General features: G+C 34.4%; 3 protein-coding genes and 1 long non-coding RNA gene across 4 annotated transcripts in view; 1 reads left to right on the top strand and 3 right to left on the bottom strand.

Annotated features, from left to right (window-relative positions):
- The window catches only part of LOC124435305 (histone deacetylase 4-like), a 30,886-nt gene extending 26,046 nt beyond the window's left edge, over positions 1-4,840 (bottom strand). The window contains exons 1-3 of the mRNA XM_046985278.1: positions 4,483-4,840; positions 849-898; positions 550-662 (exon numbers count right to left, since the gene is read on the bottom strand). Of these exons, the coding sequence (XP_046841234.1) occupies positions 550-662; positions 849-882 (147 nt within the window). The 5' untranslated portion in view covers positions 883-898; positions 4,483-4,840. The remainder of the gene's footprint in view (positions 1-549; positions 663-848; positions 899-4,482) is intronic.
- A 3,935-nt stretch (positions 4,841-8,775) lies between these two features.
- Positions 8,776-9,721, top strand: LOC124438659. The gene is made up of 3 exons (XM_046988844.1): positions 8,776-9,147; positions 9,249-9,508; positions 9,699-9,721. The coding sequence occupies exons 1-3, from the start codon at positions 8,867-8,869 to the stop codon at positions 9,719-9,721; spliced, it is 564 nt and encodes a 187-aa protein (XP_046844800.1). The 5' UTR covers positions 8,776-8,866.
- Positions 9,722-9,853: 132 nt separating this feature from the next.
- On the bottom strand, positions 9,854-13,889 carry LOC124439253. The gene is made up of 12 exons (XM_046989480.1): positions 13,419-13,889; positions 13,156-13,290; positions 12,880-13,015; positions 12,462-12,663; positions 12,022-12,373; positions 11,749-11,943; positions 11,477-11,663; positions 11,112-11,360; positions 10,824-10,995; positions 10,596-10,744; positions 10,294-10,491; positions 9,854-10,163 (listed from the first exon to the last, which is right to left on the bottom strand). The coding sequence occupies exons 1-12, from the start codon at positions 13,536-13,538 to the stop codon at positions 10,003-10,005; spliced, it is 2,256 nt and encodes a 751-aa protein (XP_046845436.1). The 5' UTR covers positions 13,539-13,889; the 3' UTR covers positions 9,854-10,002.
- A 4,602-nt stretch (positions 13,890-18,491) lies between these two features.
- Positions 18,492-18,912, bottom strand: LOC124443625. Its single transcript, XR_006947691.1, has 2 exons — positions 18,808-18,912; positions 18,492-18,695 (listed from the first exon to the last, which is right to left on the bottom strand). It is a non-coding gene; the product is annotated as an uncharacterized LOC124443625 (long non-coding RNA).
- Positions 18,913-25,348: the final 6,436 nt, after the last annotated feature.

Genomic DNA, 25,348 nt, shown 5'->3' with positions numbered 1-25,348 from the left:
TGCAGCATGAAGTTATCAGAGAAACAGTGGCGGATTACTAATTAGCTGTAAGCTAAGACAAAGTTGTGGGCCTTTAAGCGATATCTATTTCTTCCGCTAAGTTCGGCCTTCCTTTGCATTTACATTTCCTGTTTGTAACCTCATAGGGTAAAAAATGGAAAAAGTTCATTTTAAACTACAAACAAAATTTCGAAAATTATTGACATGGTTAGGGAAATGGGAAAAGTTAATACTTCATGAGCTCTGAGCATTTAACATTTGAAGAGTAGATAGCAATAAAGCCATTTTTCCTCTTCATTCAATTGCTCGTATGGGTTTTCGTCAGCATCAATGATCTAAATTAAGCTCGTTTAGCTAACCTGGAATAGCAAGGACGTCCAAATCCTAATTATGTCCAGATACAACAGGTCTCTCGAAAGCCCGGGGCCTGTAGGCTTAAGCTTACTTAGCGTACTGGATAATCTGCCCCGGGAGAGATAGGATCGTTCGTTCTCACATTCTCGAGTTTGTTGAACAAAAGCAGAACATAGTAAAACAAAAAACACCTGCCTGTGCCAGCTGCAATTGTTGTAAAATAAGTTGCGGATGGTAGCCTTGTTTAAGCAGCTCTTCCGCCTGAACTGATGCAGGAATCACGTATGGAGCACACACGCCGCTCAGATCTCGAAAATATAAAAAAGAAAAGAATGCAAAATCAAGAGCAATGTAATAATTAAGTAATATATTTTCTTGGTAGATGCAAATATGGTAATTGCCAAAGTTTTTCGAGGGTTCTGACCGTCCCCCTCTCCCTCCCTGCCCTGCAGAAAGCGCTTCGCTTCAAAAGGAATTGTCGGAGAGCTAATTACCTGGCTTGCTCCTGTTATTTCTCTTGTCCTCCATGCTTGATTGTGATATTCTACAAAGCACAAAAAAGATAAAAACTATATCAAAACTGCAAAGCCAACTGCTGCTCCCGAAACCAGAACGCTAATTGGGGAGGTTAATATTAATCATTTCAGCTCTGCCCAGCTGATTTCCTTTGTTGGCGATTTTAATTTCAAAAGAAATCAGCAGGGCAGAGCTGAACAGATATTTACCCCACAATTAGCGTTCTAGCTTCGCCCCTGCAACCAAGACGTTGCAGGTTAACAGGCAATCAGAGGCCGGTTGCTCGATCTGAGTCGAAGGAAAAACAACTCGGAAAATGAAAATTTAAATATCCAGACAACACAATTTGAAACGATTTATTTTTTACTGACGAAAACTAAAGAAGTGAAAGCCAGCCCGTACAAAATAGCAAGGACGAGAAAGAAAGCAAGCGTGTCAGATCAAATAATGCCATATAATAAACCTTTCATTAACCTTGCTTGCTCGGTTGACGAGGGCTTATTTGGAGCATTAGAACCTTATGATAAAATTAAGCACAATATACACGGTGTCCCAAAATAAACTGAACTTGTTACGTCGCTTTGATTTTGAAAAGCTTTGGCGTAAAAATTTTGTGATTAAAATCGTTGCATGACAGTACTTTTGACTCGTTTTGCTTCCATAACCAATACAGCACAAACCCCATGAAATCCCAGATGCGTGGATCTGTCAAATTCATTAAAATGTTGTGAATGCTAATTACATTTTTGTGCATAATAATTTCAGCGAATACATAATCAATTCATGTGAGTTCCGGGTTTTTTGTGACACACTGTGTAACGATAAAATTGAGCTCTATAAGAAGATGTAAATCGAGGAATTATAACCATTAAATTCGAGTACATCATTATCAAATTAGGTACTATAACTGTCTTCTAGCGTACCTAAACCTTTAAATTGAGCTTTATGACCTGTTAAATATTTACGTATATAAGCTACGATAACCTGCAAATTGAGTCATTATGACAATCGAATTGTGAGCACTATAACCTGTAAATTGCGTTATTTTTAAAATTAACTTATTACAACCATGAAATGCAGTACGAAACGTATAAAAGTCGAATTAAATACCACGTATTAAATTGAGAACTAGCTGTAACCAAGAACTTGAATGTAGATACGAGCTAAAACCATCAAAATCGAGCAAAACAACCATCAAATTAAATATTCTAGCCATTAAATTGTGTGGTACGAAAAATCTTTTGTATATGAAAATTTAAGGAAGAATATAGTAAATCGTAATATGCAACGTCTTTTGTAATATCCTGATATATCACGCTCTTGCTTTGCGAATAGAAACCATAGAAAAGGACACAACTTATAGCAATAACCATTAATGATTTTGTGACGATGTTTCATTGCTTTTTTTCGGAATCATATAGTTTTGGAATAAAGTACGGAAACACGAAGTGAATGCAATATATTCATCACAATTTATCTAGTAAATCGATAAAATTGTCGCACTTGATCGAAGGGATGGAAATTAAATTTATATAAAGACGATGTACGCGCACTGTACTCGTTGCCGTTAAGATTTCCAGGAAACGACAGACGAAAATGGCACCTTAGAAAAAAACAACAGAAATAGAGAGAACAAAGATGAAAATTTCGAGGAATGACGACCACAGGCAGAATAGTAAACACATGAAATTGCTTCAAAGCACGGATTACAAATGTCTCAGCTCGGCAATAGATGAACAACATAATCATTTCAAAAAGACGCCAGAAAGATGAAGAAAGAAATAACCAACTAAATAGGAAGAAAAAATATTGAAAGTGACGTTGAAATAGAGTTGAAAGTCCATTAAAGCGCCGATAAACACGCGAATGAAAGCAGAAAAGCTGGATGTTTTGGTCGTTACGTCATACAGCAGTACAACCAATACCGCCTAAGGTGAACATGTGCAAACAACAGCTATGGCTGTCATAAAGTGTAAAAAAAAAGGGAAGAGGTAAAAATGTTTACCTTTTGAAGAATGATGCAGGATCTCAAAATTTATGCATCTGCTGTACAATGGAATCAGCAGTCCTATACAGGCCAACCTACATCACAACGTTATCAAGTGGGAGGAGAGACTCGTTTATCATATGCCTTACTCACTATTAGCAACGAGGTAATTATCCCATGCACTGAGCTATGTTCCACAAAATGCCAACAAAACATGATGAAAGATAAGTAGTAGTTCTAAAGTTCTCGATAAGACAGCATATAGTCATGAAGAGCAATAAGCAAGTGTGAATTTACAAGGAGAAATGGAAAGTGGAATGAGTTACTGCTAATCTTCAGAAACTATAGGAGGCAGTTGTTGGAGGTGAAGCATTACATGTGAAACATTTAACTTGACATTTTCCAGAAACATGATGACAATCTCCTCGGTCATGTCTATAATCATGAGGTGAGCAAGCTAAATGGCTTCAACATATTGAAATTAAACTGTTTTGCATTCATTATACGTATGATTGAAATATCATATACAGTTGTTAGGTACGTACTATACCAGTTGTTTTGACACAGTACTAATCTCGAGAACAGAATTGCCCATAGCTAAATTACATGTGAATACTGGATATTATCCATACACCTTTCATTTTGAGAATTTATTCACCTTTCCTTCAATTTTTACACCTAGCAAAAGGCTCGTTCCAAAGAAAAAAAGATTATAAATCCACCCTTCACATATTTCTAAATTATGGATATTTAACTCAAATGGCATCACTTGGGAAGTTTTGTAATTTCATAACTCCTGTGTACGGTCATTATTTACCTCAAAAGCATATAAATGTTAAACATAAGTAAACAACTAAAGACTTTATATCATTGCAGCTCAATGTTCACAAGCAATGCTTCTTTTTAGCTACAAAACATATCACTTTTGAATAACAAAAACATGGAAAGTGTGATGAAATATGCTGAGGAATGCATTTGAAAATGTACCCTCTTACAACAGGGATCAATTAAGCACTTGGAAATGTCAAAGTTGTATTTGATACAAAATGAAAAGCAAATTGAAATGATGAGGAAACATAGAGAGTTTCGGTGGATTCCCCAAGAGAGAGAAGTATGATAATATTATTATGCACAAATAAGGAAAGCATTGACAAGTTGCCATTATACCAATGCATCAGCCAATATTATGACGAGTGATAAGCAGTAGGCAGATAATGGATCCATTAGATATTAAAAAGCTTTTCTTTGACTATGCTGAAGGTTGATGGTGATCATGTTAAGCTTGGTGTGCCTCTTCATATGAATCTTCCACATAATGCCTGAACATTCGATAGATAAGGCCATGTAATGTGCAAAGGGGTTTTGCCCTAAGCGTATAATATTATGCTATCACGTACTTCAGAAGCTAATGCAGTCTATCTCGCCCACTTTTGCAAGCAGTATATATAGAATATGTGAATGTGGTCAGGGAAAGGATGTAACTGTTGACATAAGTCTAATTTGTATCGACGGAGTCAATAATTCGCACTGCAAAAGTCAACTTCCAATCGTGTCAATAAATACAGATAAATACAGATTCATGCCAAATCAATTAATTAACATCTTCCCTTCTTTAGCATACAAACCTGAAGAAAGGCGGGAAAAGCGCACTGCTTATGGCCTTAGCTTTTCATTTGACTTTTTGTAAGTGGTTTCCTCTGTCCATCGATTATACAGCCAGCCGACGTTGAAAATAACGCGTCGTTCTACGAACGGTATATGACACATCAAAGTTATTTCATTTTGTAGGCCATCTCATGTTTTTATGAATGCTCGCGTCTTTATAACCATTCCACAACATAAGTGTATTGAAAAGGCAATTTCAGTAAAAAACGTTACAAGTACGCTCTGTATCTCACATTGAACATAATTCACAACAACAACAAGCGAAGCCTGCGAATGACATCGACTTTCTGTTTATTGAATATTGACGCCGCAACATATGACACAGGAAGCCCAAGAACAAACGACTTATTTGGTTTGCATTTTGAATAACGGAACCTGTGCCCCCTCCCTGCCAGACCCTCAAAGACCAATTTCGAGGTTTTTCAAAATGTGAAGAGAAATGAGGGGGTTTACAACGAATGCAATTTCAAATTCAAACAATCATAATAAAAGTTGCTTCCAGTAAACGGGCACAATAAATTTAATAAAGAGCAACTTTCAAGCATCGTTGTTTTTAAGACTGACTTGAATACGCTTGTCGACACATCTAACACTTCTAAAAACGTGTGGCGAGTAGATTATCATAAAACCAGGCTGTGAAAGAAAGAGTTTTATAGAACCTACAACTTAACTGTTTAACGAGTGCGTGACTCCGAGCCCAATTTGAGATCTCACGCTTCTATAGCGCTTGCATATGGACTATGGACAGTCGAGGTTTGAGTATGGAATGTGGAGCATTGAGTATGGAGTATGGAGTATGGAATATGGAGTACGGAATATGAAGTATGGAGTATGAAGTATGAAGTATAGACTGTTGAGTATGGAGTATGGAGTATGAAGTATAGAGTGTTGAGTATGGAGTATGGAGTATGAAGTATAGACTGTTGAGTATGTAGTATGGAGTATGGAGTACGGAATATGGAGTATGAAGTATAGAGTATGGAGTATGGTGTATGGACTGTGGAATATGGATTATGGAGTATGGAATATGGAGTATGGAGTATAGAGTATAGAGTATGGAATATGAAGTATGGAGTATGGAATATGGAGTATGAAGTATAGAGTATGGAGTTTGGTGTATGGACTGTGGAATATGGATTATGGAGTATGGAGTATAGAGAATGGAGTATGGAGTATGAACTATGGAGTATGGAGTATGTAGAGGTAGTAGGGAGTATGGTCGTCAAAAAACCTTTTTGAAAGTATTTCATGTTTGATGTACAAATGCGATATGGGGCTTTGTTTATCGATGAATACAAAACTGAGATACACAATCAGAATCTTCGAACTAATAAGAACTGGACCATGAAAATGTTAACAGTGCTATAGCGTCGCTTTTTTGAAATTCAACAATCATTGCAATCTAAGCAAAAAACGCTTGCGATCAGTTTATCAAAACAACTTGTTTACTCAACAGCACATAAAGCTGTTCTCAATAACTCTCTTGTTTTCTTCGCTGCTGGGGTTAGCAAAACAGTCGATGCATTAGATTAGTTAGTTTACCTTGTGGTAAACGTGAGATAGTGTGGACATGTTAGAGGCCAATCATACTTGACTGACCACGGTATATGCAGATAAATTATAGCGTCTAACACTAGACTTACGGTCTCAAAAACTTTGATGAAAGATTAACTGTGCCTTTGCACTAAATCTCCTGAAAAAAGACTCCATAAACTAATATGATAAAAAAACAAGACTTATGATTGTGCTAACTGCTAACGAATCCTTAAAGTGCCCCTGTCAAAAAAATGAAACTCACGCATATTAATCTTTGTAATATGTACATAATGAAAATGGAAATCAGAATTAAATTAAAACGATTTTTGCCGAGTTATTGCGGTATGAATTGCAAAATTTTCAAATTTTAACGGCAAAAGTTTTTTAAAATCGCGAAGTCGGAAACCTGGTAACTAATACGTCACAGTAGGAACCATTGAGTTCTATAATAACTGGAGCGGCTATCTTTACTGGGGCGAGGTCGCCAAAAAAATGGCGGCCAACGGACGTATTTCCGCTGAAATGATCGCTTTGCAGAAAATTTAAATTTCCCTCCTCCTGGAAAGAGTAAGAAAATTATGTGTGTATTTGGGATTCGGCAAGCAATTTTTGATGAAAATCACGATAAAACCACAATTCGTAACAGCGATTCAACATAGCTTTCAGTTATCGCTCACGAGGATGTATTTATAACTATCCACAAAAGGTATATATCGCTTCATCTATGATGCAGTTGTTTGTTTTGTTAGTCCGTCAACTTGTTTGAGCAATTAAACATCTTTGTCTATACAAAAAAGTATATCAAAGATCGTATTTCCAGACTGGTTCACGAAGCCAAATTACTTATTTTTATCATTGCTATTTTGCTTCTTTTACTTTTTCTTTCATTTGTTAATGCATGAAATCGTATATTTACGTATTTTTGTAATTAGTTTCATATTAAATTTCAAAAAGACTCAAGTCTGCATAGGTTTGTAAATGAAAACAAACAATATTGTATAAAATTACTTTAAGTAACCTTGATGTTGAAGTGCAACTGCATCAAATACTTGTAAAGTTGTAGCACATTTTGATTTTGTTGTATTGATATATAAATTGGGCAAAATGCAAATAATCATAAAACACTTATTGCTTCCAATGGTGTTTATAATTCATTTTAGTTTTAATACTTCTACCCTTATTTTTCACTTTGTTTTGTTTTTCCTATATTTTCAATATAAGTGCACAATTTGATGGCAAGAAGGTTCAATTTTTGATGCTTAATTAAATGTCAATTCACAACATGAAAATGAAATGCATATGGATATGTCATAACAAGGCAATAAATTTGAATTAAATATTGATATGACTTGATGCTAGAAGTGAAGCATTAAAATTATAAAGTTATTGGATTATATTACCTCTATATGTTTAAATCATGGAAATCTTTAGCAAAATATTTGTAGAAAAGCTTTGAAATGTTAAAACATTTATTTAAAAAGCATTAATGATGCATATGATAAATTTAAATTCTGTACTGTAATAGGTAAATATAGCTCTTATGTTTCTTAAAGAAATATAAGAAATATTTACCTATATACAGTACAGAATTTAAAGGTTTCATCACTGAATCTTTAATGCTTTATAGTGCATTAGATATTAGTAACATTTAAAAACACTCAACAAATATTTTGATAAAGATATTTCATGATTTAAACATTATGTTATATATAATCCAATGGCTTATCATTTTAATGCTTCACATCTGCATCAAGTCATCAGGTATTTAATTCAAATGTTTACCTTGACACAAACTTTATGCATTTCATTTTATATGTTGTGAATTGACATTTAATTAAGCATCAAAACACACAACCTTCTTGCCATCTTTTTTGGTTCATGAACTGAAAACTTCAAAGCATTCAAGGCATCATTAGTGAATCCATTGTCTCCATCCATAGAATTTGACCATGATCAAATTAAATAACTCTGGATAAGGCAGACAATAAATCAATTATCTTTACAGCATTATGCATTTTTAAGACTCTGCCTATCAATAACATCTTCCAGTCATCTTTACTTCTGGTCTTGATGCATGTTGTCAGCAAATACAACATAACAAGCTCTGCTCCAAATCATGGGTACTGTTCTGATCATTTCTTCTTGATACTTTTCACAAGCAAAATGTGTGCAGGGTCTTTTGCTTTAGGAAACTATTTTGCAAATAGATAGGTAAATTTACGATTTCATGCATTAACAAATGACAGAAAAGTATGCAGAAATTTATAGACAAAACAGGAAAACATCAGTATTTGGCGTTCAAGTCAGTCTTAAAAATACGATCTTTAATATGTATTTTATGGCTTTTCAAGTGCATGTATAATTGCTTTTCAATCGTTGACGGACTAACAAAACAAACAACTACCTCACCTGTGGAAGCGATATGTACCTTTTGTGGAAACTACGACATCCAACAATTGAACGATTGAAGTGTTGGCATTATAATGCCAAAAAGAATCGTCACAGAATATGGAACTAACGATATCCATATTCTGTGATATCGTGTTGTTTTGAAAAATTCTTTATAATTTACTATAGACACCAGGGGGAGGTCGAGAATATTATTTTTCTGCAAAGCGATCATTTCAGCGGAAATACGTCCGTTGGCCGCCATTTTTTTGGCGACCTCGCCCCAGTAAAGATAGCCGCTCCAGTTATTATAGAACTCAATGGTAGGAACCGGTTCGCATCTCAGCTTGTTTACAAATAGTAAAAATTATTGTACAAAGGTCGATATTTACAATCAAAACTCGCTCAATTTTTCTAATAATGTCCTCATCGAACTCAGACACGGAAAGTACTAGCTACCAAACAGACGACTCTGATTGGAATTATTATCCCGGGATATTCGATATAAAAAAGACAAGTGAAGCGTCCGCTACTAAAGACGACAAAAGCACAGATGACAACGCAGACGTTGGCCCATACAGCAATGAACCAGTTGCTGATGAAGAATGGCTTTCTAACTACCGTGGAAGAAAACAAAAATATGATGACCGTTTGAAAGAACTTCAACGTAGACTTGACGGCGAAGAGAAATATGACCAATGGTAATTATTTGATGGTTTTGTAATATAATTCATCGGGATTTCTTTTAAATGAAATTTACAGTACAGAGCTTCTTTATTAAGTTTTGAAATAACGTTTTAAGGTGTAAATGTGGCAATTGTCGAGTTGAGCTTCTTCACAATGTTAAAGAGTGTCAGTGTTGCACGGAAATAGAAGAGTGCGAACAAGCACTGAATAGCGAACTCGTTTTGCAAGAGCTCAACACTGAGAATCCTCCGACTTGCATTGTCAACCATCCTGGTTTTCATAGCCTGTGCTTAGACAAGTGGTCACTTCGTCTAGCAGCTGCAAAGTTACGTACTAAGAAAAGCAGGAGTACCGTCAAACAAGCACAGAAGATAAGTAAGTGCATTATTACTTTGAGAGAAAGACAATGTGTCATTTATGTTTCTGTACTCGTTTCTGTTCATATTCTTAACTCTAAAAATATTAAGATACAATCATACACTACAATTCAAAAGAGTTATATATAAACTAAAATACCACCTGTTTTTGGCCACTTCAATGTATTAATTGCATTTTTAATTTGTAGATTTTTCGAAGTACGTCTTATAGAAGTTTTATGTGGTTAGTTTTGGACATATGGGAAATAAAAGGTATCCCTTACGGCATGTGCATATGACAAAATAAGATGGCAGTTCCAACCAGCTGACAATGACGATTTTGTAGGATTTGTGGAAGAGGAAATCTCTTGAAAATTTTCAACTGTTGTATTTAGGGTTTGTGGGATTAACTTCAAATTATAACAAAAACTATATTTATATGTAATATGATTGTTTGATTATGTAATATGATTGTTTGATCTTGTTATAATCTCGTTTGTTCTAACTCTGTTGTCACTCTGTTGCATCTAATCTGACTCTCTTGTTTTTGGGACAGTCCTTTATTTTGCTATGTCCTGCCATTAAATTTCTGCAGACAGAACACCTTGGTTTTGCTCTGTTGGCAGATGATTTGCCACCCTTTGCCGCCTTTTCTTGAGTAAGGACTACTGAAACTAAAATTTCATTCTACGATAAGTCAATCAAGAAGATATTAATCCAAATGACGAAAGAGTTTGGTGTTACATACACATTGAAGAAAAAAGAAGGATAAGATTAACTTAATTTTAGATTATTATTATGCACCTGGTGTTGTTGGAGGCATATCTTCAACAACAATGGTTTTTCTGGCATTTCTCTTCATCACAGCTATTTCTCTTCTCTCTTTTTCAAGCATGGTGTTCATGGGAGCAGGTGCCATCTTATTCAGCTGTTCATAAGCTATCTTAAGACTGCCATTTTGAGATGCTCTCACATATGTCTGGTAGATCTCATCAACATAATCTAACATTATAATGTCATATTTATTGAAATCATTGCAAGAAAAAATTCACTATTGCTAGAAAAATTTGAACATTTGACATTCATGCCACTATGACATTACTTACCAAAGTTTTGTTTTTCTTTTATATCTCGAACTGTAGCTTCACCCCCTTTAAACTTTGGATATGATATCTTGATCATTGGTGAGCCATCTTTATTTAATTTTGTTTTGCAGGACAAATTTGCATTAAAGTGAATAGCAGCTAGGATGTGCCTAATATGAGGTAGATGTGTCTTAGAAAATTAGCAAACCACTGACAATCAACATTTGTTGTTTTGACATAATAACCTACCTGCAATATATACCAGAAAATGAATATGCATTCATCTTTGGTGAGAACTGGTTTATGGTTGAGTGGAATCCTTCCAAACAACTAGTTTGCTCCAAAGGAGAAGCTTGCTTAATGCCCTTTACAAAGGACTGGTTAAGCATTGCATCTCTTAGCTTTATGTAAGCTGGAGAATCTAAGTGAATGTAAAAAATAAGCTTTCTCTAAAGTAATAGTGCAGGGGTTTTTTGGAACAAAATGGACAGGTCAATTTAGATGAAGCTGTAAACAATGAGATCAACCAACACATACCAGGAAGAATCCACTTTCTTGGAGTCAGTTCACCATGAGCACATTTATCATACAATGGATCATCTAATCCATCATGCTTGTCAATGACATGACTCAGGAATGACTTGAATTTTGCAAGTATAACCATACCATTTCCTGAATGTGTTGATGTAGCACTCCAATAAAAATGATTAATGCACGACTTTACCCATTCGGCCAGTTCTTCACAATCTGCCTCTTTTGCAAGTTTGTTCAATACCTTGTGTAACTCTTGTAATAAAAGTATGTGAAAACTGTTTAATACTTTGGGTTGATTCCGTCGATATGCTATATGTGTATTGGATACTGATAGAAACTTGATTTGCATTCATTTAACAATAACTTACTTTTTTTCAAGTGCCATAGGTCAAAATAGTGGGTAATTCTTGGTTGTTTCTCTCTCATGTATTTAGCAATGGTTTGATGCCTGTCTGACACCATTGTGGAAATGTTCAGACCATCATCCAACAAAAAATTCAAACACCTCTGAAAACCTTTGAATTCCATTCCTGTGCTGCTTCCAACCTCATTTCTCTACAATTAAGGAAGAGACACAATCAGCATAACCTTTGAATGATAGTCACATTGCTTGAGGTTGAATTTTAAAATTTGTTTAGACCTGGATCAAACTAAAATCGATTATTTCAGCTGAAGTACAACAAAATATTGTATAAGCACCATATTTTGCACTATGACCCATGCTGTCATGTCGTGCGTCACCAGAAATGGTAATTGATTCCAGAGCCTGTAATCTATCAAGAATCTTTCTTTGATAGTCTTTCCAGTGATGAAAGATTGTCGGAAGCACCATTTTCTTAAGTAAGAATAAGAAATACTATCAAATTCTTCGAACAAAGAACGGTCCAAGTATTTTTAATGTAAAAGAACGTACCACTTGGTGTCTATAGAAAGACTCATTAGATATTGTAGCAAGCCCCATGTGTCGAAACATGTTGATCACTTTGGTGGAAGATCCTCCAGAAACAAGTATGGCAAAACTTAAAAGGAAGTCTCCTGCATTTACTTTTGTGTTTGGCAAAAGTGGCTGACTTTTCCAGATGTTATTCCTTTTATCGCACGCGGGGTTTCCACAGGTTGTTTTGACAACAACTAGTGTACCATCTGTTACCATTTCTACGAGCGGGTTATCTGCCTTGCAAACATGGCAAAATTTAAACAGTAACATCAACTGGGATTGGAAAACAATGTATTTTTCTTCCTTCCGTATGTTTTCTCTAGGATTCCTAAACGAAGATAGAGTCATACGGGTGCCATCAAGACATAGAATGATTCACAATTAGATAGCATTTACAAACAAGTCAAATATTTTACCTTCTGCATTCATCTTCTAATTCATCAAATTCCGATCTTCCCGATTCAGCCTCGTCTTCTATTTTAAAATCGTCGTCCGCAACCGTGTCCATTTCAACTTCGCTGTCTTCAGACTCTTCATTTACGTCGTTGCCTGCCGTCATTTCAGATTCAGCTCTGTGCTGAATGACCTCTTCGTCATTCAGTATATTGCACTGAACACCTACATAATAATAAACAAATCGAACAAGTTAATTTAAAAAAGTTTCATAAAATTATCATTTAACATAAAATGTCTTCTTTTAATTCTATTGCGTGAGTTTAGCAATACAGCTATAATAACCGGCACCACGGCTGATAAATGCCGGAAATATTATACGGGTTTCCCCTGTAGTGAAAACACGAAACGTGTGCAGTACTTATGTGCCAAACACGATACCTTTAGAACGTTTGGCTTTCACTAATTCATCGTATTTTGCTTTCAGAGCTACATATTTGTTCCATGTTTTCCTTTTCTCTTTCAGTAGGTACGCACAACCAACACAACCATCTGTCTGAGTCAAAGCGCTGTTTGTCTAAAAGAAAAAGTCTTTCTTAAAATGTATGCATAATGTCAGTAGGGGTCAACATATGTTTTGACAGAAAAGCTCACGAATGGCAAGTCAAATTGTAAGATCGCACTATACTAGCAGGAATAAAGGTATATACTATATACTTTGCTGCAAGGAACATCGCTTGGTATCTCTTCATCCACATTTAATTCCATTGGCACGCAGTGTTCGAAATCCTCTGGCTCTTCTTCTGATTCTCCTGGTCGAGACAAACTTGTGGACAATGCTTCCTTTAAAACCTTTCGAAAATGTCAACAAATTTATGTACAAAACAGTGATTCTCAAAATAGGTTCATGTGTATTTTACTGTATTTACCATGTTTTAAAAGCGTGCGTTAATCTCTTGAAATGGAATGAATAAACTTACCCTTCTCTTGGCTCTTGCTGACGGGGGACATTCAGCTGCAATATTATATTTAGGGACTGCCACGACGCCAATCTCATCGGTAGCTAATCTAGGTACTTTAGCCGACAGACCAGAAAACATTTGCGAAAAATCTTCTTTTGCGAAATGTGCTGAGCAAAACTGGAATTAGGTGTTGGATCCCATTTTGCCCGTTTCAACCGTACGAAATCAATCCATTGTTTACGTCTTATTTTGGCTTCTGGCCTTTCATCTCCGGAAAACGGTATGAAATGAAGCGAGACTCCTTTTTTTACATTAGAGACATTAGAGCAACCAGCCACAATACATCTATTTGGCATTTTTTATTTTGCGTGACTTTTTCGGGCCGCCAACTACAGTACAAGAACACTTCGACAATACACGCTCTAATGTTTTCGTGGATCAATAGGCCTGACCATTGAGTTGTATAATAACTAGAGCGGCTATCTCAAGCGCGGCCTTAGATATCTGATGACGCCAAAAAAATGGCGGATTTCGTCCTTTGCCGCTGAGATTTACCGAAATTGACCGCTTTTCCGAAAATTTCACAATTTCCCACTCCCTCCTGAGGAAAGAGTGAGGAAAATGTATGTGTGTATTTGGGATTCGGCAAGCAATTTTTTGATGAAAATGAAGGTAAAAACCTTAAATTCATAACAGCGAGTGAACTGTGGTTGTTAGTTATCTGCTCCTACGAGGATGCATTTATAACTATCGACGAAAGACCGATATGTCGGCTACACATGTATGAATGCAGATGTGCGTCGTTTTCTTACCAGCGTCAAACTTGTTTGATCGATTAAACTCTTTAGTCTATACAAAAAAAGTATATCATAGCTCATCTCCACGGTTCACGAGAGAGAAGTTAGCTTATTTGTTATCATTGCTATTTTGCTTCTTTTCATGCAATGGGCAATGGCTTTTTTCGCCACAATTGTAGGATTTTTACTTGTTTCTTTCAAAAAGTACATATTAAATCTCTGGATATTTACGGATTTTCTGTAATTGAGTTTCATATGAAATTTCAAAAAGACTCAAGTCTGCATAGGTTTGGTAAATAAAAACAAACAATATTGTGTAGAAATTACTTTAAGTAACCTTTTTGTGATGTTCTGAAGTGCAACTGCATCAAATAATTGTGAAGTTGTAGCACATTTTGATTTTGTTGTATTGATATATGAATTGGGCAAAATACAAATAATCATCAAAACACTTATGCTTCCAATGGTGTTTATAATTCATTTGTAGTTTTAATACTTCTACCTTTCTTTTTCACTTTGTTTTGTTTTTCCTATATTTGCAATATAAGTGCACTATAATTTGAATGATTAACACAGTCTTCACCTCAATAATAAATTTCATAAGCAGTTGGTAGTGCATTTTGTTCTCTGAGTATCCACATCTGGTGTTTTGTTCATACAAGAATGATGAAGTGCAAGTAGATATGTCATAGCAAGGCAATATAACCAAATGAATTACATTCCTATAGTGTACTTTTATGCTAGAAGCTTAAAAGCTTTTTAGAAATTAGAAAGTTATTGGATTATATTACCTCTATATCATCAATCTCATGATAAGAAATAAGAAGCAAAAATTTGTTGAAAAGCTTTGAAAAGTGAAAACTTTTCTTTAAAAAGCAGCAATAATGCATATGATAAATCTCCATTCTGTACTCTAATAGGTAAATAAGCTCAAATTTTTCTTGAAGAAATATAAGAAATATATAAGAAATATACAGTACAGTAACTTTAAAGGTTTCATCACTGAATCTTTAATGCTTCAGTATAGTGCATTAGATATTAGTAACATTCAAACAACACTCAACTAAAATATTTTGACAAAGATATGACATGATTTAAACATTAAGTTACATAAAACCCAATGGCTTATACAGTTTGAAGCTTCACATCTGCATCGAGTCATCATCAATCTCAGTACAAATGTTTACATAGACACAAACTTTATGGCCTTCCATTTTACATGTTTGTGAATTGACATTTCATTAAGCATCAAAACACACACAACCTTCTTGCCATCTTTCTTTGGATCATGAACTTTAACTTCAAAGCATTCAAGGCATCCTTAGTGAATCCATTGTCTCCATCCATAGAATTTGACCACAATCAATAACATCTTCCAGTCATCTTTACTCCTTGATCTTCCCTGCATGTTGTCAGCAAATAGAACATAACAAGCTCTGCTCCAAATCATGGGTACCGTTGGGGCTGATCATTTCTTTTTGATACCAGATCACATTTTGATACAGAGCAAAATGTGTGCAGTGTCTTTTGCTTTAGGAAACTATTTTGCAAATAGATGGGTAAATTTACGATTTCATGCATTAACAAATGACAGAAAAGTATACAGAATTTTATAAGAATTGTACAAGTATACAGAGTTTTATAAACAGGAAAACATCAGTATATTTGGCGTTCAAGTCAGTCTTAAAAAATACGATCTTTAATATGTATTTTATGGCTTTTCAAGTGCATGTATAATTGCTTTTCAATCGTTGACGGACTAACAAAACAAGCAACTATCTCACCTGTGAGAAGCGATATGTTCCTTTTTGTGGAAACTACGACATCCAACAATTGAACGATTGAAGTGTTGGCATTATAAAAGAAATGCCAAAAAAAATATCGTCACAGAATATGGAACTAACGATATCCATATACTGTGATATCGTGTTTGTTTTTGAAAAATTCTTTATAATTTACTATAGACACCAGGGGGAGGTCGAGAATATTATTTTTCTGCAAAGCGATCATTTCAGCGGAAATACGTCCGTTGGCCGCCATGTTTTTTACAACAGTTCCCAGTCCACTTAGCCGCTCCAGTTATTATAGAACTCAATGATAAGAGTTGGGACAAACGGTCTGGGGCGAGCGCGGAGCCGCCATTTTGGTTCCTACTTGCAAAGTGAAACTATAATAATACTATTGGAAATTGGGTTTATATGCAAAAGAAGAAAGCAATTTAAGCTTATTCCATGGTAGTATCAAATATATTAGGAATAATAGCAAGCTCTTTGCGTTTTTTTAACGATTTGCGGCAGACCTGATTTAATTTCATTGGTTTGAGCTTCGTTTGCGGTTTACTAGTTCGTGCTTCAAATTGATCGTGACCCATTGTAAGAAGTATTTTTCGTACGTGAACGTGTTTTCTCGGCTTATGTTCCGACTCTGTAACAAGTTTTCAAGATCTTTAAGCTTGGTGGCAAGCGGCAATGTTATCCTGGCATCAGTGTTATCAAATACTTGGACAAGACTTTGTTCGAAACTTTGAATCATAGTAATCATGCAGATTTGGTCCGGAGAGATTTGTGTTCAAGATTTGTAACAATTTAATGGTAGTGAGTGATTTATGCTCCCCCAATTTAATCCAAGCATGATATTTTTTATTCCGAAAGATCACAAAATTTTCTTGCTCAGCAGAAAATGACAGACTTTTTTACTTTTTAGTTATTGAAATATGATTTGACCAAGATGCATTTGACCTTAAACGTTTTATTCCTGTATATGAAGTTATTTCGCCTTTATCACTTTATAAAGTATTAAAGTTTATTTCTAATAAAGTTTGTTAGGGATTCTGCTGAAAATTTTGGTGAAGCATTTCTTTAAAATGAATATATTATTTTTATTATATGAAACATAAGGACAGTCTGTTTGCTATAAATGCTACTGTTTGTAGTCTTTTATACAGCATATGAGTCTGATCCAATATTTAATTTAGCAAAGAGTTAAATTTATTGGTTGAGGAATGACAAAACTTCTATATGTGTTTAATGATCAAACAGGGGTGTGTTGCAGGGAGCTTAGCCCCGTTTGTTCAAATTCTATGCCTTGTATTACCAGTGAAATATATATATCAAAAAGCTAGCAGCACCTAAATATATATCAGAAAGCCGGCAATATTTTAATATATATGAGAAAGGCAGCAACAGATGTAATATACATTAAAAAGCCCAAATAGCTGAAATTATGGAGATATGCCTCTGTGATCTTATAAACCAAAACCTACAATTAAAATATCATCAACAAGTCTAGAAGAGAAGTAATGTTCTACTTTGAGCTACAGAAGTAGGGTACATTTGTACAATTCAATACCAAAAATATATTGTACTCTGCTGTTCATTGAATATCCTAATTATAATTACTTCATTTTTAAATGATGAACTAAAAATACAAAATACAACATGGAAAATCATAAGAGTTTCTGTGATTTGGTGTAGTTGTTTTAGTATGGAAGTGGCTGAGAATTGAGAGTTTTGTAGATTGACCAATTTCAGAACATAATGACAAATCATCTTCGATTAAAAAACAAGCTTTGGAGTAAGAAAACTATTGAAACTGCATCAGCACGAACTTTGCAATGTTATTTGGCCAAAAAATGTTTCTCTACTTGAGTCAGTTAATTGAACCTTATATCAAAAGCAGTTCAGCACAACAATCACCATACGCAATCAAATTTCGTAAGTTCGACGTAAAGACATTTCCTTCATTTTTTTCGTAATCCTCGATTTATGCGATATGTAATGACATTTAGTAGCCTTCAACAATCAGTTATTACACACTTATCCATAAAAAAACGCAATATTATCTCAAAATACTGTATTACTAGCAGCAATTGCTATATAAACACAAGCTAAAATTTCAAAACTAGGAACCAAAATGGCGGAAATTGATCAGGTGATCAATATTGCCCAATCAACGTAAGCTAAACGGATAACAATAGATGTCCCAACCATTGAGTTCTATAATAACTGGAGGGGAAACGTCAACAAAATTAGTAGGGACCTTAAGATTTCACGACGCGAGTTTGGCGCGCATGGCCTGGTGCGAATGCGTCCGCGTGTCATTAAGATTGGATTTCCTTAACGACGCGAACTTGTGAGTTCACTACCTATACTTTCAAAAAAATGACCTCCTTCAAAAAAACAAAAAATGCTATAGCTGTTGCGTATGACGCCGCTTTCATAAACGAAGAAGAATTTGCGCTTTTGTATGATATTTCGCGTTCAAAGAACAATTTAGAAATATATAGTGGCCAAAATTGATATATCAGTAGCCGTTGTATAGTATTTTTATGCAAACATAAAAGGGAACACAAACCGTTATTACAAAGTAAGACAAATTTCAAAGCCACTGGATGTTAATTTAGCTAAACAATTAATTTAAATCACGATGAATTTAGTGGTGTGCTTGATGAGCAATCATTTGATGCTGATGAAAACTGTTCTGCCATTTTCTTGCCTTGCTAAAAGCAAAAATGTAAACATCTTTTACTCACAGATAAATATCAACCATTCAATCACATACCAGACTCCACAGACAATTGTAACAGGTGAATTAAAAGCTGAAATACTTACTTTAAAACTTTTTTTGTGAAAAATTCCACACTCGATGTAGGACGACGTCAGGGGCGGATCTAGAGTATGTCAAATCCGTCGCGCGACTGATGTTTGAAATTCAAAAATTACCTATTCATATTAATTAAAAAATCACTAATTATTCTTTATTATCGCATTTACTTCGTGATAAAAATCCAGCTTTATTTATTATTGAAAACTAATGACTAATGCAACGAATATCTCCTTGGTAACCAGATCAGTTGAATTTTAATTGACCTGGAATAACCGACTGATAAGCGGGGTGACTTGACTGGTTCGACTTATAAAGGAGTCTATGAACGCCAGAAACGCTATTTTATTGGTCAATGGCCAGATCAGTGGACAGTCTGGAATAATCTCGACCGATAATAGGGGTGGCCGGACCTATAAGAGAGTCCAATTGCTATCTTACAATTGGTTCATTTGAATTTTTGTCTTACTGTGATTGGTTTGACCGATTTCGACTGATAGCCAACTGAACTAACATAGTCAAGCTCACTGTCTGAATTGAATGTTTGATCGTTCATAGTAATTTTCTGAAGCATGATAGAAACTAAACTACAATCAGATGGAATTTATGGAAATCTTTTACAAATTCATATGTTGACATGAATGCTGCTTTCCAAACTGGGAATTTTTTTCAAGAGGGTGAAAAATTTATGGATAAATTGTAAATGCTTGGCAAAGACGATCTCGCGAGCGACATTTCAGTCATTGATGTTCAAAAGCAAGCCAACATTGTTTTGAGTTTTATCAGCAGAAATTTACATCGAAAATCGTAAGTAAAGGACAAGTGAAGTGTATGCATGAATGCAATATATCAAAGTCAATTTATGCGAGTGTGTGATGCGATTTATGTTAATATGGCGTATGGTAAGCAGATTGATGCTTCTAAAATTGTTGTTGCCGAAGGAATTTTAGCTATGATTTCTGTAATGCTTGGGGAATCGTGGCCGTTATATGGCAGCGAAATCCTACATTTCTGTAAGTATATTTCAATGGACAAAAAAATCTGTAGCCATAAGGTGCCATACGATTATTTACTTTATCATAAACAAATGTTTGGGGCTTTTCAGTTTATGATCATTGATCATTCAATCATTGGACAGTTATACTACATATTGTTTAAGATTTGAGAAAACTAACATTGATTACATGAGAAGCTGTTTACTATAACCTGTGATTTTGAGTCTTATGATCCATGAAGCTTTTTTATTTTGACAATTTGACTGGAATGGTATTAAACCTGAGTATTTCACATACATGAAATGTTGTCCCATGTCACATATTGTCCCCTTTTCTAACTGAACACCTCATGTAGAGATGTAAAGGTGTGTTAATCTACGGCTCATACCAGATTGTTTGCCATAAATTCCAAAGGGCTATTGATGTATGAATAGCATTTTCTATAAAGTAAAAATGTCTTCCAATGTATGCAGATAAACCTTGAAATTTGGCAAAACAGCAAAGTATTTTCATGATCACTAGGTAATTTTTCTGATGATCAGTATAATTTCTAAACTAAATTATTTCAGATTTACATTTAAACGAGCTTTGATCATATGAAAAGATATTTATCATAAACAGTAAGCATGACACATGAACCAATTTTAACATTCATGTAATTATATAATTAAAGACATGTTGGTTACATTCTGTTTGTATTTGCAAATACAATGCTACTAGTGATTGCTATATAGCACACCTTGCATATACTTACAGAAGATAGTGAAATGCCTAAGAAACATTCATGGCATTAAGCTGTCCTTAACTGCAATTTTTCACTTTGATAATTTTCTTAATCTTTGACAGAAAAAAATTTTGAGTTTTTTCTCAAAAAGTGAATTTGCTGGCTCTGATGTGGAGATGGGTAAAGGGTTACAATAAACTTGCATGGTTTGAAGTCTGAGCTTTTCTATATTTATGAACTGTCACTTGTAGTACCAAATTTCTAACTTAACTTATTACATAGAGGTTTGAATGGGGGTCTCTAGGGGGGTCTATGCCTGACAACTTGGTAGAAATTTTTAAAGACTATATCTGTCTTTGAATAGCATTATTGTAAAATAAATTTTACGTTCCTAGACATGCTAATGAGCCATATATTTGGCATGATAATGAGCCTAATTATTTGGCAAAACATTCAAGTATTGTTCACTTCATTTTTTTTTGAAAAAAACGTAAGCAAAATGTGTTGTTTTTACCGAAAAACGATGCCCACAAAATACATCTTGTATTGCTCTAAAACGCTGAAAATGGCATTTTAGAGGTTCTGAAATTCAAAATTTCTCAGGGGAGAATGCCTCAGACCCCCCCGGCGCGGAGTGCCTCCGACGTTTTATGACTGATGTTTGAAAAATCCTAGATCCGCCCCTGATTGACCAGTCTTAAAAAATGATAATGCTGTAAAGATAATTGATTTATTGTCTGCCTTATCCAGAGTTATTTAATTTGATCATGGTCAAATTCTATGGATGGAGACAATGGATTCACTAATGATGCCCCTAATGCTTTGAAGTTAAAGTTCATGAACCAAAAAAAGATGGCCAGAAGGTTGTGTGTGTTTTGATGCTTAATTAAATGTCAATTCACAGCATATGAAATGTTGTGAATTGACATTTATGTAAACATTTGTACTGAGATTGATGATGACTTGATGCAGATGTGAAGCATTAAACTGAATAAGCCATTGGGTTTTATATAACTTAATGTTTAAATCATGTCATATCTTTATCAAAATATTTTAGTTGAGTGTTGTGTAAATGTTACTAATATCTAATACTGAAGCATTAAAGATTCAGTGATGAAACCTTTAAAATTACTGTACTGTATATTTCTTATATATTTCTTATATTTCTTTAAGAAACAGTTTGAGCTTATTTACCTATTAGAGTACAGAATGGGGATTTATCATATGCATCATTGCTGCTTTTTTAAATAAATGTTTTTCACTTTTCAAAGCTTTTCTACAAATATTTTGCTTCTTATTTCTTTTCATGAGATTGATTATATAGAGGTAATATAATCCAATAACTTTATAATTTCTAGAAAGCTTTTAAGCTTCTAGCATAAAAGTACACTATAGGTATTTAATTCATTTGGTTTTATTGCCTTGCTATGACATATCCATATGCATTTCATCATTCATGTATGAAGAAAACACCAAATGTGGATACTCAGAGAACAAAATGCACTACCAACTGCTTATGAAATTTATTATTGAGGTGAAAACTGTGTTAATCATTCAAATTGTGCACTTATTGCAAATATAGGAAAAACAAAACAAAGTGAAAAAGAAGGGTAGAAGTATTAAAACTACAAATGAATTATAAACACCATTGGAAGCATAAGTGTTTTGATGATTATTTGCATTTTCCTAATTTATACATCAATACAACAAAATCAAAATGTGCTACAACTTTACAAGTATTTGATGCAGTTGCACTTCAGAACATCACAAAAAGGTTATTTAAAGTAATTTCTATACAATATTGTTTGTTTTCATTTACCAAACGTATGCAGACTTGAGTCTTTTTGAAATTTAATATGAAACTCAATTACAGAAAATCCGTAAATATCCAGAGATTTAATATTTACTTTTTTAAAAAAACAAGTAAAAATCCTACAATTGTGGCGAAAAAAGCCATTGCCTTTCCACGAAAAGAAGCAAAATAGCAATGATAACAAATAAGCTAAATTCTCTCCGTGAACCACTGTGGAGATGAGCTATGATATACTTTTTTGTATAGACTAAAGAGTTCAATCGATCAAACAAGTTTGACGCTGGTAAGAAAACGACGCATATCTGCATTCATAGATGTGTAGCCGACATATAGCTCTTTCGTTGATAGTTATAAATACATCCTCGTAGGAGCCGATAACTGGAAAGCTAGGTTGACTCGCTGTTACGAATTGTAGGTTTTTATCGTGATTTTCATCAAAAAATTGCTTGCCAAATCCCAAATACACACATACATTTTCTTCACTCTTTCCTCAGGAGGGAGTGGGAAATTGTGAAATTTTCGGAAAAGCGGTCAATTTCGGTAAATCTCAGCGGCAACGGACGAAATCCGCCATTTTTTTGGCGTCATCAGATCAGTGAACTCCATATATATATATCTGGAATGATAACGACAATACATTTTATAGATATAAAATTGAAGCCAAAGTCCTAGTCTCTTGCGCGGTTTGTACGTCAGTTCCAGTCCTTCAAAGTCGAATATTCACGCGGTTTGTACGTCAGTTTCATTCCCCTGAGTGCCAAACGTACACGGCCAATATAAATTTGAATACAAAATGCGAAAAAATAAACATATAAACAACATCACGACAAACAACACACGAGGACAACTCTTCGCAAAAGGTTATTTTTTACAGCTGAAACTTTACTACAGTGAGTTCGTTGTAACTTACAACTTGTAACGAGGAAAAGCCAACTGAAAATTACACTGTATGCTAAAAAACAATACAATAGAAAATATGACGAGAAAATATTCAAGCATAAACTTTTCTTTCGTCGGAAGGTAAATTGTCAAATGGTGTCAGACAGTGTTTGTCTTTTTTTGTCATTTCAGTGGATTCAAAGATCTGTTTTTCCAAAGAAAAAGAAACTTGAATATCCAGTTTCACAAAAATATTGAGTCTATAACTCGCATTTTACTTTTACAGAGCGATTGTATTTTTCATCGATTTTATTGTGCTTGAAATACTACATGGTTGTCATCTCGATATCAATAATTGAATATCCTTAAAGACTTTGCATGTTGTATAGATCGTATAGTCCTGAGAAGGACTGTTTTGTTGTTGTTGACGTTTCGACAACCTTAGCGGTAGTCATCTTCTCTTTGATTCATTTGACTCTGAAAATGACTACTGCTAAGGTTGTCGAAAAGTCAGTCAACAACAACAAAAACAGTCCTTCTCAGGACTATACCAACCTGGACGATCTACATTTACAAACATGTAACGATACTCCCTGGTTCAAACCATTTACCTTAAACACTTTGATATGTTTTAAAGGAAAACCGCAGCGTAAGAGCAGATCGACTAAGTTCACCTCACCTTGCTTCTCAATTTATCACTTTGATTCACTTTCCGTGAACCTTTTCATTCCAAAAATTTCGTTATTTTTACGTTCTGATCAAGATCCGAACTCTACCATTACCAAGGGACAAATGATTAAAAAAAATTAAAATGAGCACGCGAGAGACTAGAGCCTGACGTGTAATGACGAATGATGACGACAAATATTTTTTTGGCTTCAATTTTTGGCTTCGGTTATCATTCCAGTTATTCAAATGTCGAGTTCACTGCATCAGATATCTAAGGCCGCGCTTTAGATAGCCGCTCCAGTTATTATAGAACTCAATGGTCCAGGCCCCTTTGCCTCTCCAGGTTTTATAGAGCTCAATGGTCCCAACTCTTATACTATAGAGGGCTCTGGGTATACCAACTTTCTAATGTAAGCCGTTGTCTATAGTCTACGGTGGCTCACAAGGGCCACCACACAAAATAAAAATACACACACAAAATAAAAATACACACGCAAAATACATTATACACACACAAAATAAAAATACACACACAAAATAAAAATACACACACAAAATAAAAATACACACACAAAATAAAAATACACACGCAAAATACATTATACACACACAAAATAAAAATACACACACAAAATAAAAATACACACACAATATAAAAATACACACACAAAATATGATTGCGGGCGCTTGCAGTGTCGGATTGTCGGACTATCATATTATCAGTTTGTAATTGTTGTAAATTGTCATGTTATGTTGTGTAGTGTGTGAATATACCGTATGATAAATTGTAAAATGTTTGTCATATATTACTAGACAAATAGGAAAATACGTATATAGTTATTAAACTGTGGTTTCAGTGGAAATCCTGTACGTAAATTCAAAATACTTAGGAGCACTTTTTCTACCCAATGTGGCATTACGTACAGGATTTCCACTGATTAATAACTATAATAACTATATACGTATTACTAGTTTAATAACTATATACGTATTTTCCTATTTGTCTAGTAATATATGACAAACATTTTACAATTTATCATACGGTACGGTGGCTCACAAGGGCCACCACACAAAATAAAAATATTACTACACACACAAAATAAAAATACACACACAAAATACATTATACACACACAAAATAAAAATACACACACAAAATATGATTGCGGGCGCTTGCAGTGTCGGATTGTCGGACTATCATATTATCAGTTTGTAATTGTTGTAAATTGTCATGTTATGTTGTGTAGTGTGTGAATATACCGTATGATAAATTGTAAAATGTTTGTCATATATTACTAGACAAATAGGAAAATACGTATATAGTTATTAAACTGTGGTTTCAGTGGAAATCCTGTACGTAAATTCAAAATACTTAGGAGCACTTTTTCTACCCAATGTGGCATTACGTACAGGATTTCCACTGATTTCCACAGTTTAATAACTATATACGTATTTTCCTATTTGTCTAG

The sequence above is a fragment of the Xenia sp. Carnegie-2017 genome, unplaced genomic scaffold (genome assembly GCF_021976095.1).
Source record: "Xenia sp. Carnegie-2017 unplaced genomic scaffold, XeniaSp_v1 HiC_scaffold_1, whole genome shotgun sequence".
Lineage (NCBI taxonomy): Eukaryota > Metazoa > Cnidaria > Anthozoa > Malacalcyonacea > Xeniidae > Xenia > Xenia sp. Carnegie-2017.
This window is presented reverse-complemented; position numbering and strand designations above follow the sequence as displayed.

Excerpts from the sequence above, each read along its gene's own strand:
- LOC124438659 (XM_046988844.1), top strand. The coding sequence starts at position 8,867 with ATGTCCTCATCGAACTCAGACACGGAAAGTACTAGCTACCAAACAGAC. Across the intron at positions 9,148-9,248 it reads GAAGAGAAATATGACCAATG|GTGTAAATGTGGCAATTGTC; the intron begins GTAATTATTTGA and ends TAACGTTTTAAG. Across the intron at positions 9,509-9,698 it reads CAAACAAGCACAGAAGATAA|ATTTTTCGAAGTACGTCTTA; the intron begins GTAAGTGCATTA and ends TTTAATTTGTAG.
- LOC124439253 (XM_046989480.1), bottom strand. The coding sequence starts at position 13,538 with ATGTTTTCTGGTCTGTCGGCTAAAGTACCTAGATTAGCTACCGATGAG. Across the intron at positions 11,944-12,021 it reads CTTTCTATAGACACCAAGTG|AAAATGGTGCTTCCGACAAT; the intron begins GTACGTTCTTTT and ends TTCTTACTTAAG. Across the intron at positions 10,164-10,293 it reads TATGCCTCCAACAACACCAG|TTTCAGTAGTCCTTACTCAA; the intron begins GTGCATAATAAT and ends ATGAAATTTTAG.